Source organism: Epinephelus moara, chromosome 11, assembly GCF_006386435.1.
Source record: "Epinephelus moara isolate mb chromosome 11, YSFRI_EMoa_1.0, whole genome shotgun sequence".
NCBI lineage: Eukaryota > Metazoa > Chordata > Actinopteri > Perciformes > Serranidae > Epinephelus > Epinephelus moara.
Window position 1 is genome coordinate 12,914,002 of NC_065516.1, and position 24,822 is coordinate 12,938,823.

At 39.8% G+C, this 24,822-nt stretch overlaps 1 protein-coding gene across 1 annotated transcript in view; it reads left to right on the forward strand.

The window, feature by feature from the left end:
- apbb1ip (amyloid beta (A4) precursor protein-binding, family B, member 1 interacting protein) overlaps positions 1–24,822 on the forward strand; it is a 38,974-nt gene that overhangs the window by 9,512 nt on the left and 4,640 nt on the right. The window contains exons 2-10 of the mRNA XM_050056674.1: positions 370–429; positions 2,043–2,139; positions 5,082–5,374; positions 8,437–8,514; positions 12,031–12,190; positions 20,845–20,966; positions 22,995–23,069; positions 23,187–23,330; positions 23,804–23,914. Coding sequence (XP_049912631.1) covers positions 370–429; positions 2,043–2,139; positions 5,082–5,374; positions 8,437–8,514; positions 12,031–12,190; positions 20,845–20,966; positions 22,995–23,069; positions 23,187–23,330; positions 23,804–23,914 — 1,140 coding nt within the window. The remainder of the gene's footprint in view (positions 1–369; positions 430–2,042; positions 2,140–5,081; positions 5,375–8,436; positions 8,515–12,030; positions 12,191–20,844; positions 20,967–22,994; positions 23,070–23,186; positions 23,331–23,803; positions 23,915–24,822) is intronic.

The following is a 24,822-nucleotide window of genomic DNA, read 5'->3' on the forward strand; positions in this document are numbered from 1 at the left end:
TTGGAGATGTTTTGCAAGATAGTGTGGCCTCAGGGCACTTAATACAACTGCGCACATTTCAAAGTAAAGTAGCAGTGCTGCGTCTCACCACTGGGTGTGTAACATACACGTGTGTTTAACAGTAGTCTAACCATGCAGATGGATTCACCTCTTCATTCCATACATTCCTTCACTGTCATTCGTCATGACAGCCATATCTAATCAATGGAAACTCTTTGTTTTCTTGAAGCAACAATCAGCACAGGTCATTGATGCATGCGAACAGTGCACTAACACCAGTTTTGTCTCATGGTAAAATGTTTACACACTGATCTTTGACTATTTTTTTTGAGTGTGTGTGTTTGAAACTTCTGTTGTTTCGTTAAACAGATGGATGACATTGACGCCATGTTCAGTGACCTGCTGGGGGAGATGGACCTCCTCACTCAGGTGAGTTTTGGGCAGTTGGCTTTCAACACTTCACTCCACATCTTCAGGCTTTTCCCTTCTATTTATTTCTTTGTTACCTTATTCATCATTTATCACTCATGATTTATTATTACAACTTATTGTTATTAAGTTGTATTGTACCCTGTAGCTGAAATACTTACAATATACAACAAAAATACTTGTCTTAAAGGTCCACAATGTAAGATTTAAGGGGATTTAGTTGCATCTAGCAGTGAGGATTACAAATTACAACCAGCTGAAACTTGTCCCAGTTAGATTTCCTTCGGTACTCATTGGTCAGGAGTTTTTTGGTTTTTTTTGGTTTTTTTTACTGGGAGCTGAGTTATCTACAGTGGTCTCTTCCTAAACAAACAGACTAGGTGATTTAAACCGGATTAAGCACGAATTAAAGCAGTTTCATGTTACAAATTATTGTATTATTTACAACACTTCTCGTCGCAGAGGGGCTGCTAATTATGGTGGCCGACGTGAAAACGCGAATGGCCCTATCTAAAGCCAGTGTTTGGTTTGTCCAATCTGGGCTACTGTAGAAACATGGCGGTGCAACATGACAACCTCTGTAGACGAGGCACTGCTCCCTATGTAGATATAAATGGCTAATTCTAACCAAACGTAACAAAATGAAAACACGATGATTCTTATTTTCAGGTGATTATACACTAAAGAAAGCCTCTCTGTATCGACATAACATCATTAGCGTTGCTGCCCGGTTTCCATAGTAACTTGCATTCTTTGGACACATGTCTATGGCCTTGATGTAATAATTGAATGCTTCTGCGTAATCCCTCTTGATATAAAAAGCATTGCCTTGCTCCCCTAAATCCTACACACTGGATCTTTAAGAAAATAATATAAAAGTTATATTGCTAAGGATTGAATTATATATACATTATTAACAATTAACAATGCTATTTACCTATATATAAGTACCTATATTTCTGTCTCACAACATCAGATCTTCTTTATTTTTGCAGTAAAGCGTCATTTTTTAATGAAAGATATTATACGCACCTTTCATGCACCACATACTGAACACAGCAACACATTTTCTCCAGACTGCCCACGGTTGATTCTCTAACCGTATACCTTAAATACCTTACATTTCTTCTCTAGAGACAGACGACAAACTCACTAAAACCCACCATCGATCAACGAGACACTCTACACTGTCAAGCACAACAGACACAGCGGGGGGAAACACTCTTTGTGGTCATCTAACAACCATAAATTACACACTCTTTTGGAAGGGGTCAAATGGCACACAGCGGCTAGAGATTACACATTTTTTTCTTAGTGAAAAACCCTGCTGACCACTTTGATGTTGTTTTCCAACCCACCGCTCATTCTAAATCGCTTCCATTTTGCTGGGGGGGCTTAATACAACACACAGAAGCCCTGTTAGTTGTAATACCTAAAAACAGATGTAACATTACACATGTAAACATTATACTTTCTTACATGATGTGTGGGGACAGTTCATGTTTCAGAATGTGTTGTGGATTAACTCTTGGAGCCTCTGGGGTTCTAATGGCTGTACAGATATTATATTCATGCTCTTTTAAACACACTGCCTTGTTCATTCTTCCCTGCAGAGTCTCGGCCAGGAAACAGTACCTCCTGAGCCTCCTGAGCCTCTCCCCAGCACCAACAAGGAAGTCAACTTCTCCATCGGCTTCACCGACCTCAATGGTGACTTAACATTTTGTCTATTGCATGTGTGGAAATGCAACAAAGAGCTGGCTGTTGAGCTTTTTCATGATGACAATGTGGCAGTTGTGCAAGGGCAGGATATATATCATGCTTCATCAGTTATCCAGGAGATGATCCAGATTACTAGCAGTGACGTAAAGAAGTAGAAAAACAGCACTCAGTTGCTCAGCAGAATATCTGGCTACTGTTAAAGAGGTGATTTCAGACGAAGACTGAGGTCAATGTACGTGCTAATTACTCAGTGTTTGCCTCTGGCTCTTATGGGCTGTAAAACAAGCAGGTTAATGTTGAAGCAAGGTGGCAACATCTGTTATTATTACTCTGCTGTTCCCCTGTATGTCATTAAGTACTTCAGTCCTGTCAGATAATCTTTATCAGCGTTTACCCACAAGTTACTTTGCAGAGACAAACCCTCCTACATCTAACTGAGGGCCAATTAATCACAAAATGTAACCATTTTCAAACATTTAAAAACAACAAACGAGCTCGTAGCTCTCAGCGGTACTTAGCTGAATGCTAACATCAGCATGCTAATATGCTCACAATAACAAAGCTAACATACTAATGTTTTAACAGGTTTACCATGTTCACCATCAACAACATTTGCTAATTAGCACTAAATACAAAGTACCGCTGACGCTAATAAGGATACTAGATGGAAAGTTAAAGGGTAAACAGTAGTTTTAACGTATAAAGAGGTAGCATATTTTCACATGTAACTGGGTTAAGGGTTAACTTCAATCAAAAGAGTGCTGGTGATTTTTGGGACAGTGCAGAGACAAACCGAGGCAGTTCTTGTGAGTTTTGTTCTGATTCTGTCAACTTTGAATGTAGTCTGTCTTACAATGATAAAATTACTGATTATTTCAGAGGAGTCTGGTGGGTTTGGCAAAGAGATTTGGGGGCTGTTGCTGGTTAAACAAAATACTTAACAAAAAGGTCTGTCTCTAAAAGGATCCTTTCAATGATGCAGTCACACCTAAGCCCTGTTTCCACCAAACACATATAGCACCTTTGCTGGGCGGGGTTGTTGTCACTCACTGCTCTGTCCAGCACTCACTGTATTTCCTCATTACCGGTGACACAGATGGAAGTCTGCACCTCGTTTATCGTCCACAGAATGAGGCTGCACGCCGTTACTTTCAGAACAAAATAGAACAGGCTGCTGTGAGAGTCTCTCTCTATGAGATATTTAAAAATAGTGGGTTTGTGCATTTAATCCTTCTCAGGCAAGCGCTGGGGTTTAGTGTTGCTGGAGCCCACAGGATGAACACTCCACCACTCTATTTTTTTTTCTTCTCTAAGCAAGGATTAGAATATATGCCATTCCCATAATCCGGTCAACTCATGCATTGAGTAATATAACAAGTAAACGTTCCTCCTTGAAAGTTGCCGGCAGTCGGCCTTGTGAATTACGTTGGGGTTTTTTTCTCAGACCACAGCTGCTGTGAGAGGCAGCAAAGCATCTTTTCATTTTGTAGTTATGGTTTACTCATGTATGTAAGACTCTCCACGGTGTGAGCAGTGGTTATATAAGCTTCAAAACCAGTCACAGCTCAGCCCTGAGCAGAGTGACCATCTTCTATTGATCAGTCAACAGACTGCAGTGTTCACAGCTCCACCTTTTAGTACCAGATCTGTGTGCTAGGTACCCCAACAGAGGGGTGACCAAAAATGGGGATGGTAAGGAACGGTTCCATTGGAAACATACACAACTTTTCACAGTGGAACCAGAAATAATTCGTACCGAACTGAACTGGAACATACTGGACTGCTTAGTGGAACTAGCTATAGGCCATGTTAAGACCTAAGAGTCTCAGTGAGACAAAAACCATTAATAAACATTATGGAGTAAAGATGCAGCAGTGTGAGCTGGCCTATCTCAGCTTGACTCAAGCTGACTAATAGTGTTGCCTTTTTTACTTTTACAGTCTATGCCTGCAACTTAGCTTTCAAGTCGGCTGCTTTTAGAATGTAAGGCACGTCACCTATTTCAACAGCTAACCAGCTTGTAGCAAAGTCAGCCAGCCAAGTAAGTTACAAACTGTCACAGACTGCATGTTCGCTTGCTGTGGCAAGTCTGTCAGCTGTTGCAGACCGGCTCATTGCAAGTAGTTGCAAGTTGTATTCACAAGCGGTTAAATGGGAGCCTGCTTGTTACTGCCGGCTGCAGCACTCTTTCTCAATACTGGACTAAGTTTAAAAAAAAAATGTTGTCTTCATTAGTCACTTGGACACAAAAGATTGTAAAATAGGTTCCAGGTTGAAAGAATACCTTAGTTACCCTTTATGGGATCACCAGTTACTATGATTCATCCAGAGGGGGAAAAGAAATGCCTGTACCAAATCGCTGGACACTCTGAATCACTAATATTAACCTTAAGGTGCTGCTTGAGGAAAAGTCAAGGATCACCAAAGTCTGTTGAATTCATCTTCTGAAGACAACAAATGTCTGTGCAGAATTTCATGACAATCCATCCATTATTGAGATATTTTAGTTTGGACTGTTGCAACCTTTACAAGATGTAGCTAAATAACAGTAAATTAATCATTTACTAGTGCTTTAGCCCAGCCTTCCCTACAGCACCACTAGCCCTTATACCTCATGGAAAACAAAGGAAGATGATTGAGAAATAAAAAGAAAGAAATTCCTCCATTTAGTTGTTATTATAACACAAAGAGAGGAACTTGTAAAATATGAAGGTTCTTAGGGTTTAGGGAAAAACAGCTGTCATTTTAAAAAAGGAACAGATGCATCCTCTACATGACTACATGAAAAGTGTTTTTTCAGGGGTCAAATATTTCGAAAGAGAGGAAACACTTTGTTAACAGTTTTGGAATATTTCTAGCAATTGTCTTTAATATACTGTACCATAGTCAGTTCTAAATAAATAAATAAATTGATCTTCCTCCAACACCAGAGTCCCTCCATGAACTGGAAGACACCGATTTGGACGCGCTCATGGCTGATTTGGTGGCAGACCTTAATGCGACGGAAGAGAAACTCGCAGCAGAGATACAAGGTCTGAAGGTGCCATCTCCGCCCCCGCCAGACCTGCCGCCACCACCTAAGGACCCAAGCTCCCGCCCTATGTCCTCTCTCGCTTCCCCGGCATCACCAGCGAGTAGCACCAGCAGCAATGTTAGCACCCCAGCCTCATCTGCCGCCTCCCCTTTCCCACCTCCGCCTCCTCTGAATGCAAAGCCTACTATGGTGAGTCAGCAGGTGTAGAGTTTCTAAGATCAAAGTAGCATCTCTGCGATAACCTTTTAACCTCTCTTGTAATCGGAAAAAGTCCAAAATTTAAGAAGTGAGGGTTTTAACTAAGGCTTGTAGGAGTAATAGAAAGTTAATTTTAGTTGGTACAGTTTCACGAGAAATGCCAAAATATTTGGTAACAGATAGTGAAGAAGAAAAGAAAAGGTCTTTGCACTGTTGGGCTCTTAAAATGTTATACACAAGAGCCGGCACATGAAGCAGAGAGAGGCAATAATGTTGTAATCTCTGTTTTATTGGTGCCGTGTCTTGGTTTACCACGTGAAAGTGCTTCCTGAGCCATGCGTGACAAGACAGTATTACAACAAAAACATCACCAGTTCCCAGCATATAAATTTCTCATGATTTCTTTTTTGTCTTTGTGGAACTGGGAAGAGTGGTATTGCTCTTATAACAGTTGGCCGGTGAGATCATGGCGAAATAGTTCCTGGACCGAGGCATCTGTTACACTTACAGAGACTCGTGAGGCGAAACAGCCGAGAGTCTGTCTGGAACAGATCAAACACATGCAGCCATGAGGCAGGAAAGAGTAACAGGATCAATACCAAAGGTTGAAGAAGGGGAGGTAAGATGTGGCAGTGGTGGGGGGGCGTTCCAGACGGGAGCTTATTGCTTTAGCAGGGCTTGTTACCTCATCCTTCTGAGGTAAAAACACCAGCTGTGCTGAGGCAGAGAATGTGTCATTGTTAGGTGGAGGTGTGCAAGATCATTAAAACTGCACCGTAGGCAGGATTTTTATGTAAAAACACACCAGAGTTATAAGCCGAGGTAAAGGGTATCCTATCCCTGCTAATTGAGATTTAGTAGATTAGATCTTATGTCTCAAATGAAACTCTTAAATGCACGCTCCACACATGGGAAGTTATGAAATTAAAATTAAACACTGCACCTCCTGAACAGCGTAAAAATGCTACAGCCACAGAGATGAACTTAACAGAGTTAGACTTTTTCTTCTTTTTTACCTGAGGCACCCTTTTTAAGCAATAGTTAATTTTTGGAAATGCACTTATTAGCTTTTTTTGACGTGAGTATGATGAGAAAATTTATTCCACTGGCACGTATATAGCACGGTCGCCCATTAAAGGCATAGTGCACCCAAAAATGAAAATTCAGCCATTATCTACTCACCCATATGCAGATGGAGGCTCAGGTGAAGTTTTAGAGTCCTCACATCACTTGCGGAGATCCAAGGGGAGAGGGGGTAGCAACACAACTCCACTTAATGGAGGCTTATGGCGCCCCAGATTCAAACGTCCAAAAACACATAATTGAAACCACAAAATATCTCCATACTGCTCGTCCGTAGTGATCTGAGTGTCCTGAGGCCCCGACATAAAAAGTTGTTGCGCAAGCGTGTACACGTGAGCCCGGTGCACAGAGAGGCAGTCAGAGCTACAGGCTACAATGAGGCTAAAAACAGAGTTCAAATGACGTTTTTGCAAACAACTTTTTTCTCCGCAAGTGTTGTGAGGACTCTAAAACTTCACTTGAGCCTCCATTGGCATATGGGTGAGTAGATAATGGCTGAATTTTCATTTTTGGGTGCACTATCCCTTTAAGGAGGGAAAAGGGGAAAGTTCTCTGGGGCCCAGCCACCTAGGGCCCATGGAGGGCAGCAATAATGATATTCATCCTAAATGAGTGATGATTTTATTTTCAACCAAAATATTCATCATTACTTATTATAGCAACAAAAATGAACATTGTATTTATTGTTGGTTTTGTACAATGTAGCCTCATATGACAAGAGGTTTTTTTTAATTTTTGGTACACAACCATTGCAGAACAAAAAAAATGCAGGCAGCCGGCCGCATGATCTGATAAATTTACTGATCTAAGCAAGCAGAGAGTGCATACACATATGTTTATGTGAGAAAAGCAGATTCACTGGACCAGCCATTTAAGTAAACAGTATTATGTGATATATGCAGTGAATATAAAGCTACAGCCAGTTAGCTTAGCTTACCGTAAACACTGGAAACAGGGTGAATCAGCTCCCATAGCTCTGTTCAAGGTACAATTCTGCCTACCAGCACCTCTAAAACTCACTAATAACAGCCCAGTCGCCACAATAAATGTTGGCATCGTACGTTTCTGTAAACCACAGATATGTTACATTTGTACTATCATGTAGCAGATATGTCGAAACTTTGTTACTTTAGGTTTTAATTTTCAGTTTTATGTCTGACAACGCAAACAAATATGACTCGAGTTAGGACAGCATCATGTTTAAGTTCAACATATCCAGTTTGGTTGCTACAAATATGGCTGGACATGTCCTGAACGTCTACTGCTGTCAGCTGCCTGGCAGCTGTCTCACCCATCCACCATCCCCTCTTTCTCCCAATGAGAACACAGCACATATATATGTAATCTAAACTACACTGTAAGTATAAAACATACAAATGTAATCAGTGGTTTGCATAAGTGTATAATGCATCATTTTATCCTGGTGCCTGGGCTGCTGATAAATGTTTTATCTTGTTTGCTTAATCCTCACAAAATACAGAGTGTTACATGACAATGATGACAGTTTGTGGTTCTACAGGCAGTTAGGCTATTCTTGGTCTGGAGGCCGGAGGAGTGACTTCCTGGAGTCTCTTTGGGTTGCGTGGCCATTTCACAGTGATGACAAGACTCTAGAAAGTTTGGCTTTTGCATGCTTTTAACAAATAAAATATAGTGTATTACATAGGGAACTTAGGCGAATTTTGTTACCTGTAGACAGAGCCAGGCTAGCTGTTTCCCTCTGTTGAGTCTTTATGCTAAGCTAAGCGATGCTAACCAACTGCTGGTTACTCATCCAACAACTGATTGTGCTGTGTGCAGTTTATTGACATCAAAGATACCTGGTACTGACTTTTCAAACTTTTTCCAGTTTATCCAGGTGTGGCTTTCACACATTAGCACTAGAGCATAAATATATATTCCACTATAATTAATAACTGATCAGCATCTCTTCTGCACTATAACATTACATTATTATTTGTCCTTTTTAGGAGGAAATCGAGGCACAGATGAAAGCAGACAAAATCAAACTGGCTCTTGAGAAACTCAAGGAAGCTAAAGTGAAAAAGGTAAGACAACCAACCACTGACGTGTGCTCCTCTGATCCTACATCCACTGGCAACAGTAAACCTTTAAGACACTGTGAATTACAACTACATGGACGCCGTAATGTTCAAAGATAGTACGTACAGCTCTTTCTTTTCCTTTGGAAGAGCCATCAATCCCAGTGATGGATGGCTACTTTCATCCAGACAGCGTCCTGCAGGACAGTTTCCCCTCTTTGGGTATTATGTGGACACTTTCTCATCTTCAAAGCAGTCAACAAATGCACGGACATGTGGTCTTGCATGCAAAGCTTCACATCAGGATGTGCAATTTGACACAGAACCGATCTCGTTTCGTGCCAGTTGCATGCCATAGTTTTATCATAGGTGATGTGAATGATGATGAATGACTGCCAGGCTCTACACTGCGTAGCTGCATCAATGGTCTGTTTTCCATCTCAGATAGTAATTATTAATTCTCAGAAAAATTCTAAAGGGAACCAGCAAAAAACAGCTCTTCCAAATTGCCATCTGTGTGTGTGTGTGTGTGTGTGTGTGTGTGTGTGTTGATGCTGAGAAAACACAGACCACTGGCTACTCTCACAGGAACATCTGTCCCAGGGTTGTTAGACACAGGAAAGCAAGGTGCACTCTCTGTGGTTTCTGCAGAGCCATCTGTGGGTAGAGGCCCTCAAGTTTCAAATAAACCCACTGGTTCCGGAGCATGCCTTCAACACGCATCATGTACTTTTAAAGATACCTGTCTTGCATAAGGAAGAACTGTAAGAGCAGAAATAATTTGATATACAGTGACACTTGATTCACATGTCAAACCCATATTGTTTTCCGGGGAAGGTCGCGACAGAGGAACATGCGATCTAACACTCTAAATCCTCGTCTGATAACATCTCTGAAACCCACATTTTTATGACACAAGGCAAGCGACCGGCTGACCTTAGCTCTGTGAAACCCCTCAGCTTCCCCAAGCTGGATTTGTTTCAGATGAGAGGAAGTGTGAAACCATATGAGCCTGTGAGGAAAGCACTGCTCCGCGTCAGAGAAAAATTAATCTCAGCCAACTTGGGGGGAAAAGGAGGTGCTAAGACTGCAAAAAAAGAGAAATACAATAGGGGAGGAAATTACTAAAAAAGCTAAAGAAGTTCAGCAGAATGGAGAGACGAGAGTGCTGATGCTCCAACTCTTCTGCTAAAACTAACATTAGGAGAGAGAAACAACCATTTACTGAACATAGCCTGTAATCAAACTGGATAATAAACAAGCCGCATGTGCTGCAAGGCTTGATCTGATGTCACGCTTTGGACACCTGCTGCTGTCCACAACATGTTTTAGCTTCAATCTGTCATGCAGATGAAACAGAAAACCTCCTGTTGCAATCAAGAACACTTCAATTAATGGCTTGACATTTTGGGAAATAAATACCTTTTGTAACATTCTTGAGAGTTAGATGAAAAGATTGATATCCATCCATTAAATATGAAGCTACAGCCAGGTGACAGAAAGGTTAGCTCTGTGTGTAGACTGGAAAACAGGTGTGCAGCTTATAAAGAGGGAGAACTCACAGAGGCCGGACTCATCTTCATAGTGTATGTTTCAGTTGTGGTTTATATAATACCACAAAGCAGTTCAGGTTGTAAAAAATAATCTATTAAATTAAATAAAACATAACAAAAAGAAAACATATGAGTTGTCAAAATAAGATAAGGAGCACCATAAGTTAATGGGCTCGTTCAAGATGACCTGTGCCTCGCCTGAAAAGTAGACGAAATCAGGCGGCTGCAGCAGGAGGCGGTGACAAAAAGTTGCGGCCAAGTCGGACAGTTTCCCAACAGTTTCCAGCAGCCATCAGTCTATGCAGGAAGTCACTCACATCCTGTCAGATCTGATGTCTATCTGTTCAATTGTTTTCAGACTCATATATCAGTTTGTTCACAGTCTCCAATCGTTTTTAATTATGAAAGAGTAGCCTATTAAAATGCTTTACAGGCAATCTGTAATTTATGTTCATGGTTCAACATCGATTTTGCATAAATTCTCATGTACATCAGCATCATATCAGTTTGCTGATGCAGAGCAGATCTGTCACCTCAAATACATAGGTTAAATAAACTGTGTTTGAGCATTATGTTAATGTTTTCAGAGGAAAATATTAGGTCTTTCAGTCTGTGGAGAGCAACTGCAGCACCTGGCTCAAAAACCTGCGGCCACCTTGCTCTCACGATAGTATCTTTGTCCACTTTTGTTTGACGTCAGAGCAAGAGCATCTTGAGCGAGCCTAACAAAAGAGAAAGGCCCATGGCCATAGTGCAGGTAGCAACAAGTTTCCAGCAGGGCTGCGTTTAACCCTGACAAAACATAGCAAAACACTGAAATGAAAATGATAGCGCCTTGAACAACCTGTTGTGTTATGCAAGCACACACATTTAATACAAGCAAGCACGCACTTTTAATGCAGCGGGATTTAATTCAGTTACATTCAGTTCAAGTCAAAGGAGCTTTATTGGCATAGGAAACATGTTATATTGCTAAAGCAAATGTGAAATAAAACAAAAATTGAACATACAGTAAGTTCAGATCTACCACAATTTGATTTGTATACATGTTGCTGCTGAACCTCTGACACACCCACTAAATGAGAGAAAACATATCTAAAAGCCCGCTGAACATTTTGCACGTTGATCAACCTGGAAACTAGCAAAACGGTGCACTCTGTTTACAGATTGAGTGTGCCCTTGTTGTATGCTTTATTTTTAGTTTAGATAATGTGGGGGAAAAAAACAGCTCAGAGTGTTGTTGGTGAGGCTGTGAATAAGCTATATCTACGAAAAATAAATTACACACAAATAAACATCTAAGAGTTTTCAAAAGAACATAAGGAGCTCAATAAGTCAACCAAAGAGAATTTAGGCTTGGCAAGAAGTTTCCAACAGGGCTGTGTTTACCCCTGACAAAACGTAGCAAAGCGTGTATTTGAACAAAAATGGTGGTGAGTTGAACACAAACACACTGCCTTTAGAAGACGGGGTTTAAGTCAATTCAATTCATTTCAAAGGGCTTTAAAGGCATGATGGACATTGTACGTACAATAAGTAAAGATCTACTAGAATACATATTAGAACACAATATATCCCACAATATAAGTTATTTAGGGTAGTTAAACAGGACTATTTCCTGAAACAATGAAACCCCCCTCTGTTCTTACTGAACATGGTACAGTCTGAGTCCCCTCTACTATAAAGGCCATTGGAAGCTCTCACTTCCTGTTTGGCAGTTTAAACCCCTGACAAACAGGTGACTTGGAAGGAAGATCACACAACAAACATTTGGTTGATTGAAGTTGCGTATAACCAATAAATGATTTTGAAAGGAAGATATTATTAAAGGAATGCAGTTGTTTTTAATAAACAGTGTAGATAAGGAAAGTATGCCTGCTGTTATGACCAGACTATGACTGATGTTAGCAGGTTAGCATGCTCCAACCACATGTGCTAATGATGCTAACATCACATTTTTTTCTAACAGTTGGTGGTGAAGGTGATGATGAATGACGGCAGCTCCAAGACTCTGATGGTGGACGAGAGGCAGAATGTGAGGGAGGTGTTGGACAACCTGTTTGAGAAGACTCACTGTGACTGTAATGTGGACTGGAGCCTGTGTGAGACCAACCCTGAACTGCAACTTGGTGAGTTGCTCCAATATAGCATCTAATGTACTGTACTATTTGGTTGATGCTCCAGAGACTGCATTTGTATTAATAAATCAATCAAACTTCATCCATGTAGCAGACTTTACAAAAGTACTGTAGTTACATTTTGGAGGGAAACATTGTACTTTTCACTGCACCACATTTATCTGACAATACACACATTTACAACAAGAATACTGTGGAATTAATAACATAAATGAGATAAACATCTCATAGCATTTTTTTAAAAAAAAACACCTAGGCTAAAGAGCAAGGTTGTAAGTTTATGTTTTAAGGTATAAACCTTTTTTAGTTGCTTTTTTACTGGCCTGAGGCATAAATGGTGCAACATAAATAAGTCAAATACTTCACAAATGGATGTAATGTCTTTCCTCTTTCTGGTCATGGTCTGCAGATGGGCAGAAAACTGTAGCTGATTTATGACTTTCTTTGGGTAGACCGGAAAAAGGAGCTTCACAATAGTCTAGCCTCCTGGATATAAAAGCATGCATTAGTATCTCTGTATTACTCAGTGATAAATGTTTTTTTTTTTTTTTAGATAATATAACACTGATTTGGTGACATACATCTTATGAGCCATGGTTAAAGATGACACTGAGGTTTGTTGCCTTTTGGTGGGGTAAATAGAGAATTTAAAGGAGCTATACATGACAGTCAGAGCCCAGTTTGTGTGAAAGTGGAAATAAGGCGTAACGGCCTGCCTCCAGATCCCCCCCATGTTAACACTGTTAGCTCTGTCAGCATTGTTGCCATTGCCATTGTAGCGCTGTTAGCACCGTTGGCTGTTAGCCACCAACTCAGCCACCTCCATGTTGAGAGCCTTGTGCAGACAACCCTGGCTCAGACTCTGAGTCATTGATATGCTCTGAATGTTGTCCTTTAACTTTTATCCTGGTTGTAAAAGCTGTAAAAGGGTTTTGTGACATTCAAGCAATGATATCTAAACTAGCATAAATAGGTCTTGTGTCATCAGAAGATAAAGCCACACAAAGTTGTGTGTCATCAGCAAAGATACAGATTTAGAAGTGTTTGATAAAGCTGTAACATGGGCAGTGTGTCTCATGCATACACACGGGATGAGGAGAGTTTAAAGGAATACTTCAGCCACAGAATGATCATTACATGCTGTGTTTCCTTGAATTTGTGATGGAACATTTGTTTTTCTTGTGTGCCCCCTCGGAAAAAGTCAAGCATACTGATATACTGATTGATTGGGGACCATGTTTTGCTGTGTTAAATGTGGTCCCCAATCAATCAATAAATCAGTATGTTTACTGTTTTCCCTGGAAGCATATGAGAAAGACAAGGTTTTCTTCAGGAATTCACGGCATGACTAATTGATACCCAAATAGTAATTTTGTGGGTGAAATATTCCTTTAAGACCAATGATTAATCCATCACCATTCACCACTGTTTTTAATGTGTTGTCACTAGTGGATATAGCACCATCGTGGCATTCAAAATGTGGTAATTTTATGAAAGATTTGCAGTTTTTAACAGCTTGTGATAGGTTAAGTATCTTCAGGGGAAAATTAAAAATCCTTTGGCGCACATTTTCAGTGGCAGTTTGGAATAAATCAAAAGAACTTGGTTACTTGACTACGCAACCACCAAAATTTTATTTTAACACAGAACACAAAGAAAGAGAAAAGAACTTCTGGTGCGAGTTCTTTGTTGACAAGTGATTTCTGGTAGATTTAGTGCAGAGAGACTGCAGCAATGGGTGCAAGCTGGGCAGCAAATATATCAACAGAAACAGAAAAACACAGCAGTGATAATAGAGATAGACTTTAACAACATGAGCCCTCAGTGTGTTTTTATATGAATTGTCAACTAAACACACACAATGTGCAGGGTGGGATATTTCATCCAGGTCCAGATGATGGAGTGTGTTGTTATTGGCACGATGGCAGCCGTACTGCAGTGAACTCACAATGAAACATTGATCTTACTCCTATCCATCTCTCTTTCCCATACTCTCTCTATCCTCTCTCACACAGACACATACAGTGTAGACAGGTGGGTTTAATTTGCTGTATCGGACACTGTCAGTCATCCTCTCTGTCATATGGAAATAGAAGCCTTATGATCTCAATCCTCCGTCTGAGCCGTCTGTGCTATATTTACTTCAGCTGCTGGACCTTGCCGCCATCAGATTTTCGGGCCTCTCATTACCATCTGTTTTCTCTGTTTTCTAACATCTTCATGAGATTGTTACAGACATGATTCATACTTTTAAAGTATCAGCCCTAAACACTGTGAACAGGGAGTCATTTTACGCCATGCTGAAACTGTTTTAATAAGATACTGGTGGTAAAGTCGTTAACCTCTGTGAGCAATAAATTTGACGTCAGTATTATTTTGCTTGAAAATTATATTCAAGTAATTTTATATTCAGCTACTTAAACTGTGAAATACTAAATTAAAGGATAAGCCTGGATTTATTAGTCCATACTTTCAAAAATTCCATTAGAAGTGCATTTTGCAAGACTTCCTGACCCTGTCTGTGGCTCTCTGCCCCAAACTCTGTTTACCCGCTAAAGACTTAATCCTTAATTTTAATTATCATAAATATGTAGTTTTATTGAGAAAGAAGCTAAAGTAATTCTTTTCTGGAACAGCTGGGCACTGTAGTTTGTAGCAAACATTACTCAAACAGTGATAAATAGTGCATTTGTTGGGGACTATTTTCAGCAGTGGATTAATACACATTTGGCAGGTTAGTATACACAGCACCAGGACAGTGTTTGGGGGACTTATTCACAATAAACTACAGTGTTCATCATAATGAAGGAACACATAACCCGATGCAACGATATGTCTCAATCATGTGTTTTTGAGTTTTTTTGGACAACAACAAATAAATAAGACACATCAGGTTATGGACATACCGATAATACTTACAAGTAGTGGCACCTGTTGAGTCCGATGGAAATGCTTGTCTGGGGCATACATCAAAAAAGTTTGGGGCTTCTGGATTCTGGGTGTGCAGCCCACTGAATATGCGCAGTAATGTTTCTCCTGCTGGCCCCGCCCTCGAGTTCCCACTTGGTTTATAGACTTTGCATTGTGATGATGTCACAGGTTTTTAAGCCGCTTCTCTCAGCTCAAGGAAAGTTTTACAAATATAAAACCTCCATGAATCAAAAATTTATAATAGAAAGAGTTTTAATTGACCTTGTTTGCAATTTGAGGTGTTCTGTCAACAATTTTACAGTTTTCTCTTTTATAATGGTGATCTATGGTGAAAATGCTTTTTGGGCAGCAGGAGAATTTTTTTGCTGCATTTACTGCAAGTGACCACTAGAAACAATTGGAAGCAAGGTTGAGCTGCTTACTTGGGGATCTGGTAGTTTTGCACAGATACTCGAAAGATATTGCAATACCCCACCATTAAAAAAAAAACAAAAAACAATAGCCCATTTTATTAATACGGGTACTTTAAGAATGACAGTAAAAGTGGAATTTCCTATGAGTTCCTGTGAGTTGCATCAATGTGTTGAAAGTAAAATGCAAACTGTATCACTGTATTAGTATTTCCACAAGTCTGTCTCACTACCAAATTTTGAACAGGATTGATGAGAAAAGCTGGACGAAACATTGGACGAAAGACTAGCCCATAGGCTAACATTAGCCATTGTATTCCTTTCAGAAGCTATGTAATCCAGCCTTGAATTGTGGTGTCGTTTTGGATTCTTTGTAAAATTAATCCATGATGATAAATCTGACCCTGAATGTCCTCTGTGATTATTTATCCTTTTTTTGTTTTTAGTTGTCCCCACGTCTATGTTGCTTAGGGCTGAGTCTGTAACCAATCAGAGGCTGTGTTTCTAACTGTGTGAGTGATGTTTGGAAAACATTCATGCATAACTGACATAACCCGAGGGTGGGGGAGCCCCCCTCCTCCTCCTCGTGTCAGCATGGGTTTTCTCCGGGTACTCCGGCTTCCTCCCACAGTCCAATGCAGGGTTAGTTGGTGACTCTAAATTGTCCATAGGTGTGAATTTGAGCGCGAATGGTTGTCTGTCTCTATGTGTCAGCCCTGTGATAGTCTGGCAACCTGTCCAGGGTGTACCCCGCCTCTCGCCCAATGTCAGCTGGGATAGGCTGGTTACATTTTAGGCTACAATTTTCAGTAACTGAAAACTGAAAATTTTCAGTAACTGAAAATTGTAGCATTGCTAAAATATGCCAACAACTTTGTCCAGCAACTAACAAAAAACAAACTTAAAGCAGATTTTTTCTATGGATAGGGCTGCATAGCACACTGGACTCTTTGACACCTGATAGGTACCCTGTAATGTTAACCTCACGACAAAAAGTGCAAATAATACTGTAGATATGTAAATCACATTAGAAGAGGAACTTTAACTTTCTGGATATTTTAGGTTTTTTTTTTTTTTTTTTTGCTTTTACAAAAAAGATGTAATAGGCTGTCAACATATAACAAATGAGGAAATGTGTGTTTCCCTTTGGTCACCACAGTTCATTTTTAACCAAATGATAGCCTATGTTTAAAGTTGTTTCACACACTGATTTATTTAGAGCACATCATCCATTCAGAGCTTGTTGAGGTCATTTGACTCATGAGCACGGGGGAGGACAGGGTCTTGTGTCATCTCTGACTAACCACGCAGTGTGACAGCTCGACAATGGAAACAGTTTGACTTAGTTTATTTTCAAATGCCTGTAAACCCCCAGAGTGTGCCACGTTCTAACTAATATACATTTTTGCCGACCTTTAATTTTTACTAGCAAAAAAATCGAAGCAAGTCACGACCAATTAACACCCGCAGAGCTCGACAGCAGCACCATCTTCAAACAGATCTCTTTTAAACTCACCCATGTGCTCACCATGCACACTACTGAAACATGTGCTTAATGCAGTTCAAAGGGGATTTTACTCCGAGTAACTCACTCTAGGCAGCAAAGTCACACCATCCACTTAATGATTGTGATAGTCAAACTATAGACTGGAACCCTGGCAGCAATTTATTTAATGCCTACCTCTGCCTCGGCTGCTAACCTGTAATTGGGGAGCATGGCTGAACTACAGTCGAATGCCCAGTGCATTGTGGAGATCTATGGCACTGAGTGTGTGGGTGGGCAGATGGCAGGAGAAAGAGGAGGAGGAGGGGGAGGAGGAGGGGGAGGAAAGTGCCCTTAATGTGTTTTCGAGGTTTAGTGCCATTTAAAGTCCTTCCAGCAAAATGGGGAGGCTTGTATTTTATTGAGCCCTCCCTTAATTCACCCCATTTGAAATAGACAATTGTACAGCTGTGAAATGGACTTTGAATCCAGCTCAGCTGATTTAAAGATTTCGTGACAGAGTGAACTACTGTACATATGGTAAAGCATTTGTTTTGACATGTTTTATGGCACAAAGCTCAAACAGAGGGGGCATGGAGAATATTATGTGAGATTAAAGACTGTTGCAGATTCTGGTTTGAATAATAAAGCACTGTAGAGTCAGTGTGTGAGAGAGAACTGGCTTTGGAAGATTAAAAATGTCTTCGGAGTCTCTGCATTAGTGTTTAAATGTGCTGAGAAAATGTTTTTATGGCTGTGTTTATTGCAGAGGTGGGAAGAAAGCAAGTATATTTATTAAAGTAAATGATGCATCACATCCACCCAGAGCTATATATAGTACTGGGATACAGCAACACAAGCATCAGCTTCAATATTAAAATGCATCTCACACATTAACATATAAACAATTTAATATACTGTTAATGAAAAGGGTCTCTTTTCTGTTGGTACTTAAGAGCAGTTTGTTTCCATCAACTCTGAACTTTTACTCCAAAAAAAAACTTCAAATGCAGGACTTTTACTCCCTACCATGGACACATACCAAGACATACACATGAAAGGCCCCTTCTCCTTGTCACTAGCTTTTTATGTATGACAAAAATATAACAGACTAAAGGATTCAGATAGTTATGAGGAGGAGAAAAAAAAAATTAATCGCAATGTCCCCTCTGGGCAAGAGACCCACATGTCGGATTGTGGGCTTTTGCAGTCAGGGCCTCTCAGATGTGGAACTCCCTGGCAGATGATCTGAGGCAGTTACATCTTTTAAATTACTTTAAAAACTTATCTTAAAAAAAAGCTTTTTATTAATGTGAGCACATCATTTTATTTCCAACATCTTATCTTTTTAAAGGGGACCTCTTTTGCTTTTCCCTACCTTCTGTCATACTTAATGTAACAGTGTCGGATGTCCATATTAAACAAGGCCAAAGATTAAAATATTGAGGTAAATGTACGTAAAAGTAATCCCTGTGAGTAAAAATTTAAGACTTTGGGCCATTCTGAATACTTTGTTTCCTACATTTTTTTTCCACTTTGGCTACAAGCTGGTGTCAGCTCTTGATGGATTCCTTCACATGGTGATCTGCTCCAGGCACATTACTGCAAGTGTTTACATTACACTGCTACATGTAGCTACATGCTAATCTCAGGGGAACATGTAATCCTGGTTGCCGATGTTGTTAATTTCGGCCAGATTTCAGATTATGTTCCTGTTAGAACATGTGCAGTTACGAAGATTTTGGTTTAAAAGCTTTTACTGGTGATTTTTCTTGCTGTGATGACGGTGCGGAGACACCAAGAACATATGCTGCATTTATATTCTCCTCTTGGTGCTAGTTCCTCAGTTGGTAAATTGTTCCTCTGACTTTGATGTTCTCGAGTTTTAAATCGTTATGTGTAAACAACATAGATGCTTCAAATCAGATGTATTGTATTTTATTGCTCAGAGCATTTAAACAACACGGTGATAACAGTTTGAAGCTTTTTATTACGAAGTGAGTTTGTCCACGACTTGTTGCTGCAGCAGTACATCCCCTTAAACTACTACAATATTGCTTTACCTGACTAATGCTGGTCCCTCTGAGTGGACAGCAACTAGCAGTTACAACCTAATACCATATTACAAATTACATGTGAACAAAAAATTGACATGCCATATGTTAATTAATAAAAAGTTTATTACCAGCAATCATTTACTGACTCAGACTCATCGTCTGCCATGTTTATGCATATATGACGACAATTTTGTACCAACAATTTCCCCAACTTTCCGAGTTGTTCCAACTTAAAAAGGTCTTCATGTGACATGTCGAGGTTGGGAACTGATTTTCCTGATTAATCCAACACCACATGAATACAGGGTTAGATGTGAAAGGCCTGACCAATCAGAGCAGACTGGGCTTTTTCAGGAGGGGCGCTTAAAAAAACAGGCACTAAGACAGAGCGTTTCAGACGGAGGGTGAATTCAGGTGTTCCAGCGCAGACAGCATGAGAAAAATAAAGGTTTCTTTTTTTAAACATGAAGGCATGGAATATTTTCTAGCAGAAACTGAAAAACAAGTGTGAATCTGAAAATGTGCATAATACTGTAGGTTCCCTTTAATGATATTACCTTTTATATTCTATATTACTTTTGGGTTTGTTATTTCCAGTTTCATATGTGGTATTATAATTGTCTGATTTTCTTTCATTGCAGTCCTTAGATGCTTTTTGGTCTAGTTTCAACCATGTGAAGTACTTTGTAATTTTATTTTTAACAGTACTGTAAAAATGGGTTTTCCCTGCATGCTCCGGCTTCCTCCCACAGTCCAAAGACATGCAGGTTAATTGGTGACTCTAAATTGCCTGTACCCTGCCTCTCACCCAATGTCAGCTGGGATAGGCTCCCCCAACTGCTCAGGGCACCTGTCCAAGGCAGTCACCTCACTATGAAATCCCTCCATTTAATGCATGTATAAACACTGTTTTTTCATGTGACTGAAAATGTGGAAAAAAAATGGAATTTCCCTCCTGGGATTAATAAAGTATTTCTTCTTCTTCTTTCTTCTTCTATTGAAAGTAAAAGTACAACTAAATGCTGGTAACAAAGGCAAGCAGTCAGACTTTTGAGAATTATGACGTTTATTTCTTCTTAACATGTACACCACCTTAAAAATGGAACTTCATTGCACACAACTTTGATTATCCAGGACTGACACACCACAGTAGAGCAGTCACCATGCAGCAGCTTGCCACAGATATTACTGCTTGAATCATTACTCACCCTCTTTGCCGAAGGACGCCAGTTTCTGCCTCCACCATGAAGTCGGTGTCATAGTTGACTGAAATTCTTCTCATGTAGTCATTAACATGTAGTACTTAATTTGGCATGCAGCCTGGGCTTGACTGGAAATCGTAATTCAACTTTGAGAGCACTTTGTTTGCACTTGCCCTTAAGTGATTTGCCAAACCTTCTGATTTTATTTTGTAGTAACCAAGCAACAAAGATGCTTGGGGGATATGCATAAGAGTAAAAGTATACATTGGATTAAAGAATCGTAATCAAGTAAAAGTCAAAGTTAACAGAAATCTAAAAAAACTCAAATAGTACAGATACTCCCAAAAAATAATAATAAAAAAAAAACAATAAGAAAATGTAAGAGTTTGGCATCCCCCAGTGGAAACTTAAAATAAGCATGTGGAAAAAACAAAACTAATACCATCAGAGTAATTTAAAAGGTGCTATGATCACATAAAAACACATATAATGGCTTTAATTAGATAATCTGAATACTACTATTAGTTTGCTGACATCTAAATTTGTTTTGTTTTTTTGACAGAACGGACGTTTGAAGACCACGAGAACCTTGTTGAGCCTCTCTTAGCATGGACGAGAGACAGCGAGAACAAAGTCCTCTTTCAGGAGCGGAAGGAAAAATACGAGGTTTTCAAAAACCCACAGGTTGGTCCTCTCATTGTGTGCATCTTTACATAAACACACACTGAGTGATCAGAGGTGATGTGCATGTGATCTCTCAAAAGTCCAACACTGACAAGTTCATTATTCCTGGCCTTGGTTTGTGCAAATCTCTCTCCACATTGTTTCAGCCCAGCGCCATCTGGCTATTATCACTGCTGAGTTGTTGTCTGAGTTATGAGTCGTCTTTCCTCCGTGTAGGATGACCTCTTACATTTATGTCCTCACTGTAATATGTTAGACAAAACAGCTTTAGGCAAAAGACAGTGAGATTTTGGCATGTTTGTTGATATAGTGGGACCCTTTATAATCTCAGAGTGTTTAATGGATTCGGTCTGTCGGCAGAGACAAATAGTCTGGTTGGAAAACCGGCGAGATATTCTTATTTTTAAAGTACTCCATCATGTCTCAAAGGCCGACCTGTTTTATACAGTATGTCTCTATCAATATACACTTTCAACTTCTGCTCCCTAAACAGAGTTCCCCTTTGGGCTTTATCTAACCACAGTGAGAACCCACTTATATATATAGGCCCAGACTATGATATGAAATCACACCAGTCCAGTCACACAGGGACAAAGAGTAGAGTTCAATTGTTTTTTTAAAAACTGATAAAGATTATTTTTGTTCTGATATTTCATATGTTTAAACTGGACATTGTTCTAGAACAAAAAATAAGGGTTAAAAAATTAAGGATTTATTGTTTTATCCTTGACTGGGCTTCATTTAGATCAAATAATTTCACAAAAATACTGATAACCATCCATGTTTAAGGAAAGAGACATTAGATATATAAGACTAAGTGTTAACAGCCATGCTAGCAGCTCTGTGACTGTACCCATGAGGCACAACAGTGCTTTGAGCTAAATGCTAAACTGAGCATGCTAACATATTCAAATAACATCCTGATGTTAAAGGGACAGTTCACCCCAAAATCAAAAATATATATATTTCCTCTTACCTGTAGTGCTATTTATCATTCTCAGTATTTTTGGTGTGAGTTGCAGTGTGTTGGAGATATCGGCCGTAGAGATGTCTGCCTTCTCTTGAATGCAATTGAACTAGATGTCACTTGGCTCATGGTGCTTAAAGCGCCGAAAAACAAAACAAAACTCAACAGCAATGTCTCTTTCCAGAAATCATGACCTGGTTACTCAAGATAATCCACAGACCTTGTTGTGAGCAGTTTCGTGTAGGAACTATTTTCTTTCAACCGGACTACACCTACCAATCATATCACTGCTCAGAACAAAGTGTGCACCTACTGCTAGCTCACCTAGCACCGCTGAGCTAGTAAACATTGCAGCTCAGCTGAGGAGGATGGCATTAATGTTTACATCTCGCCCTGAAACAAGCACCAGCCTCTCGTCCATGAGGAGATGCACACTTCCTTCTGCGTGGTAATACAGTTGGTGGGTGTAGTTCAGAAGAAAGAAAATAGTTCCTACATGAAACTGCTCAAAACAAGGTCTGTTGATTATTTTGAGTAACCAGGTCATGATATCTGGAAAGAGACATTGCTGTGGAGTTTTTCATGTATGTTATTTCGGTGCTTTGAGCACCTCAAGCTGAGTGCCATATATTATATGGAGAGAAGGCAGACATCTCTATAGCTGATATCTTTATAACTCTGCAACTCACACCCAAACAATTTAGACTAATAAATAGCACTACAGGTAAGTGGAAAAATATGTATTTTTGATCTTGGGGTGAACTGTCCCTTTAAGCAAATATAATATTTACCATATTCACTAGCCTATCTATCTTTGTTAGCAAGCTCACTTTTGTAGAGAGCACTAAACACAATGTACAGCTGAGGCTGTTGGGAATGTCATTAGTTTTGCAGGTATTTTGTCATAATCCACATTATTGGGCAATTAATATCAGACAGTTCATTGCAATCCATCTCATATATGTTAAAACGTTTCACTTCAAAACCATAAATGTGAACCTGCTGGTGGTGCAGAGGAAAAGTAATGAAATTCATTGATGCACTTTGTTTTATCCCCGCAGAACTTTTATCTATGGAAGAAGGATAAGAGAGCTCTCAAAGAGATAAAAGACAAAGACAAGGAGTTATTAATACAGGTAAATAAACTCAAACACATGTACACAAACCACAATGAAATATGTTCTTTAAAGTGACAGTTGTCCCAGTGGGAGCTCCTCACACTGACCCCTTTCATCCCCTCTTCACCTCTGCAGGAGAACTTCTGTGGGACTTCCATCATCGTGCCTGATCTCGAGGGGGTGATGCACCTCAAAGAGGATGGCAAGAAGTCCTGGAAACCGCGACTCTTTCAGCTGAGGGCCTCAGGAATTTATTACGTGCCAAAAGGGAAAACCAAGGTCAGGGATCAAAAGGGGACATTGTTTTGTGGAAGAGACCAGACTAATACTTTAATCCAGGGATACATTCAGCTGAGCTCAAACAAATGGTGAAAGATCAAAGTCGCAGCAGATACAGAGATGTTTTTGCAATGTCAACTGAGACCTGAAGAAATATATGGTTGATTTTTTTTCATTTTCACTTGGACTATAAGCCTAGTGTGTAGCCTTTCTGCTTTATCAACCACGTTCCTTTTTCATGCACCGCTGAATATAACTACAGCTTTTACTCCCTGCTGGATACCTACCATATATTTACTTACTGTATATCTTAGATCTCTCGGGAGCTCTTACTCATGAAAATACCATTCACACAGGACAGTATGTGCCTACTATTGTACTTATAGTGTTGATTATTAATTTAACAGGCAGAGAAACAGGAAAAGAAAACACTACAGATCAACTTGTAATATAATCCTTTATTTCTTTTTCAGTCATCCCGTGACCTCGTCTGTTTTGTCCAGTTTGACAATGTAAATGTCTACTATGGCAAAGACTTTAAGAGCAAATACAAAGCCCCGACTGACTTCTGCTTTATTCTGAAGGTAAGTTATCTAGAAATATGTTGTATCAGTGTAGTTTGCATCAAAGCTACACACCCTTTCACTGTGAAAATTGATAAAGAGAAGCTGCAGCTTCCCCTTAATGAAGTAGATATAAACAGTAAGACTCTCAGTTCCTTGTTGTATGCGTTGTTTCACTAGAAGTTGATATGAGGCATGTGATACATACACACTGGGCTGTGGGGGCATGCTCACTCAGGAAGATTTTTCTATTTAGAGCAGCTATATGCACTATTTTTCAGGCCTTTTAGGATAATAGAATGCCTAAAAAAATCGGTGCGTCATTCGGGAAAAACATGATACACTCTGTAGAGCCTAGATCCTATTTTGTATCGAATTTTTTCTCCTCACTGACTTGGTCAATCCATGTGAAATTTGGCACAGTGGTAGAGGGTCATGGGAGGATACGAATGAAGCAATATTACATCAATTGGCCAAAGGGGGGCGCTATAGCAACCGATTGAAAACGCAAACTTTGAATGGGCATATCTCATGCCCCGTATGTTGTAGAGACATGAAACTTTGCACAGAGATGCCTCTCCTCATGAGGAACAAATTTGCCTCAAGAACCCATAACTTCAAGTTATACAGATTTTCCGCCATTTTGAATTTTTTGAAAAACACTCAAAATCGATCTCTTCCTAGGAAGTTTGACCAATCTGCATGAAACTCGGTGAGCATAATCTAGGGACCAATATCTAAAGTTCCCTCTTGGCAAAAGTTGGAAAACTTACTAAAACTGAGCTTCTATAAGGCAATGAATATTGCGGAGGGCGTGGCTCATCACATAAAGGTGTATAACATCTCAAGGGTTTCACCGATCACCACGCAACTTTGTAGGCATATGACCACACATAATCTGAGGGGACCCCTCCATTATTGACCCCATC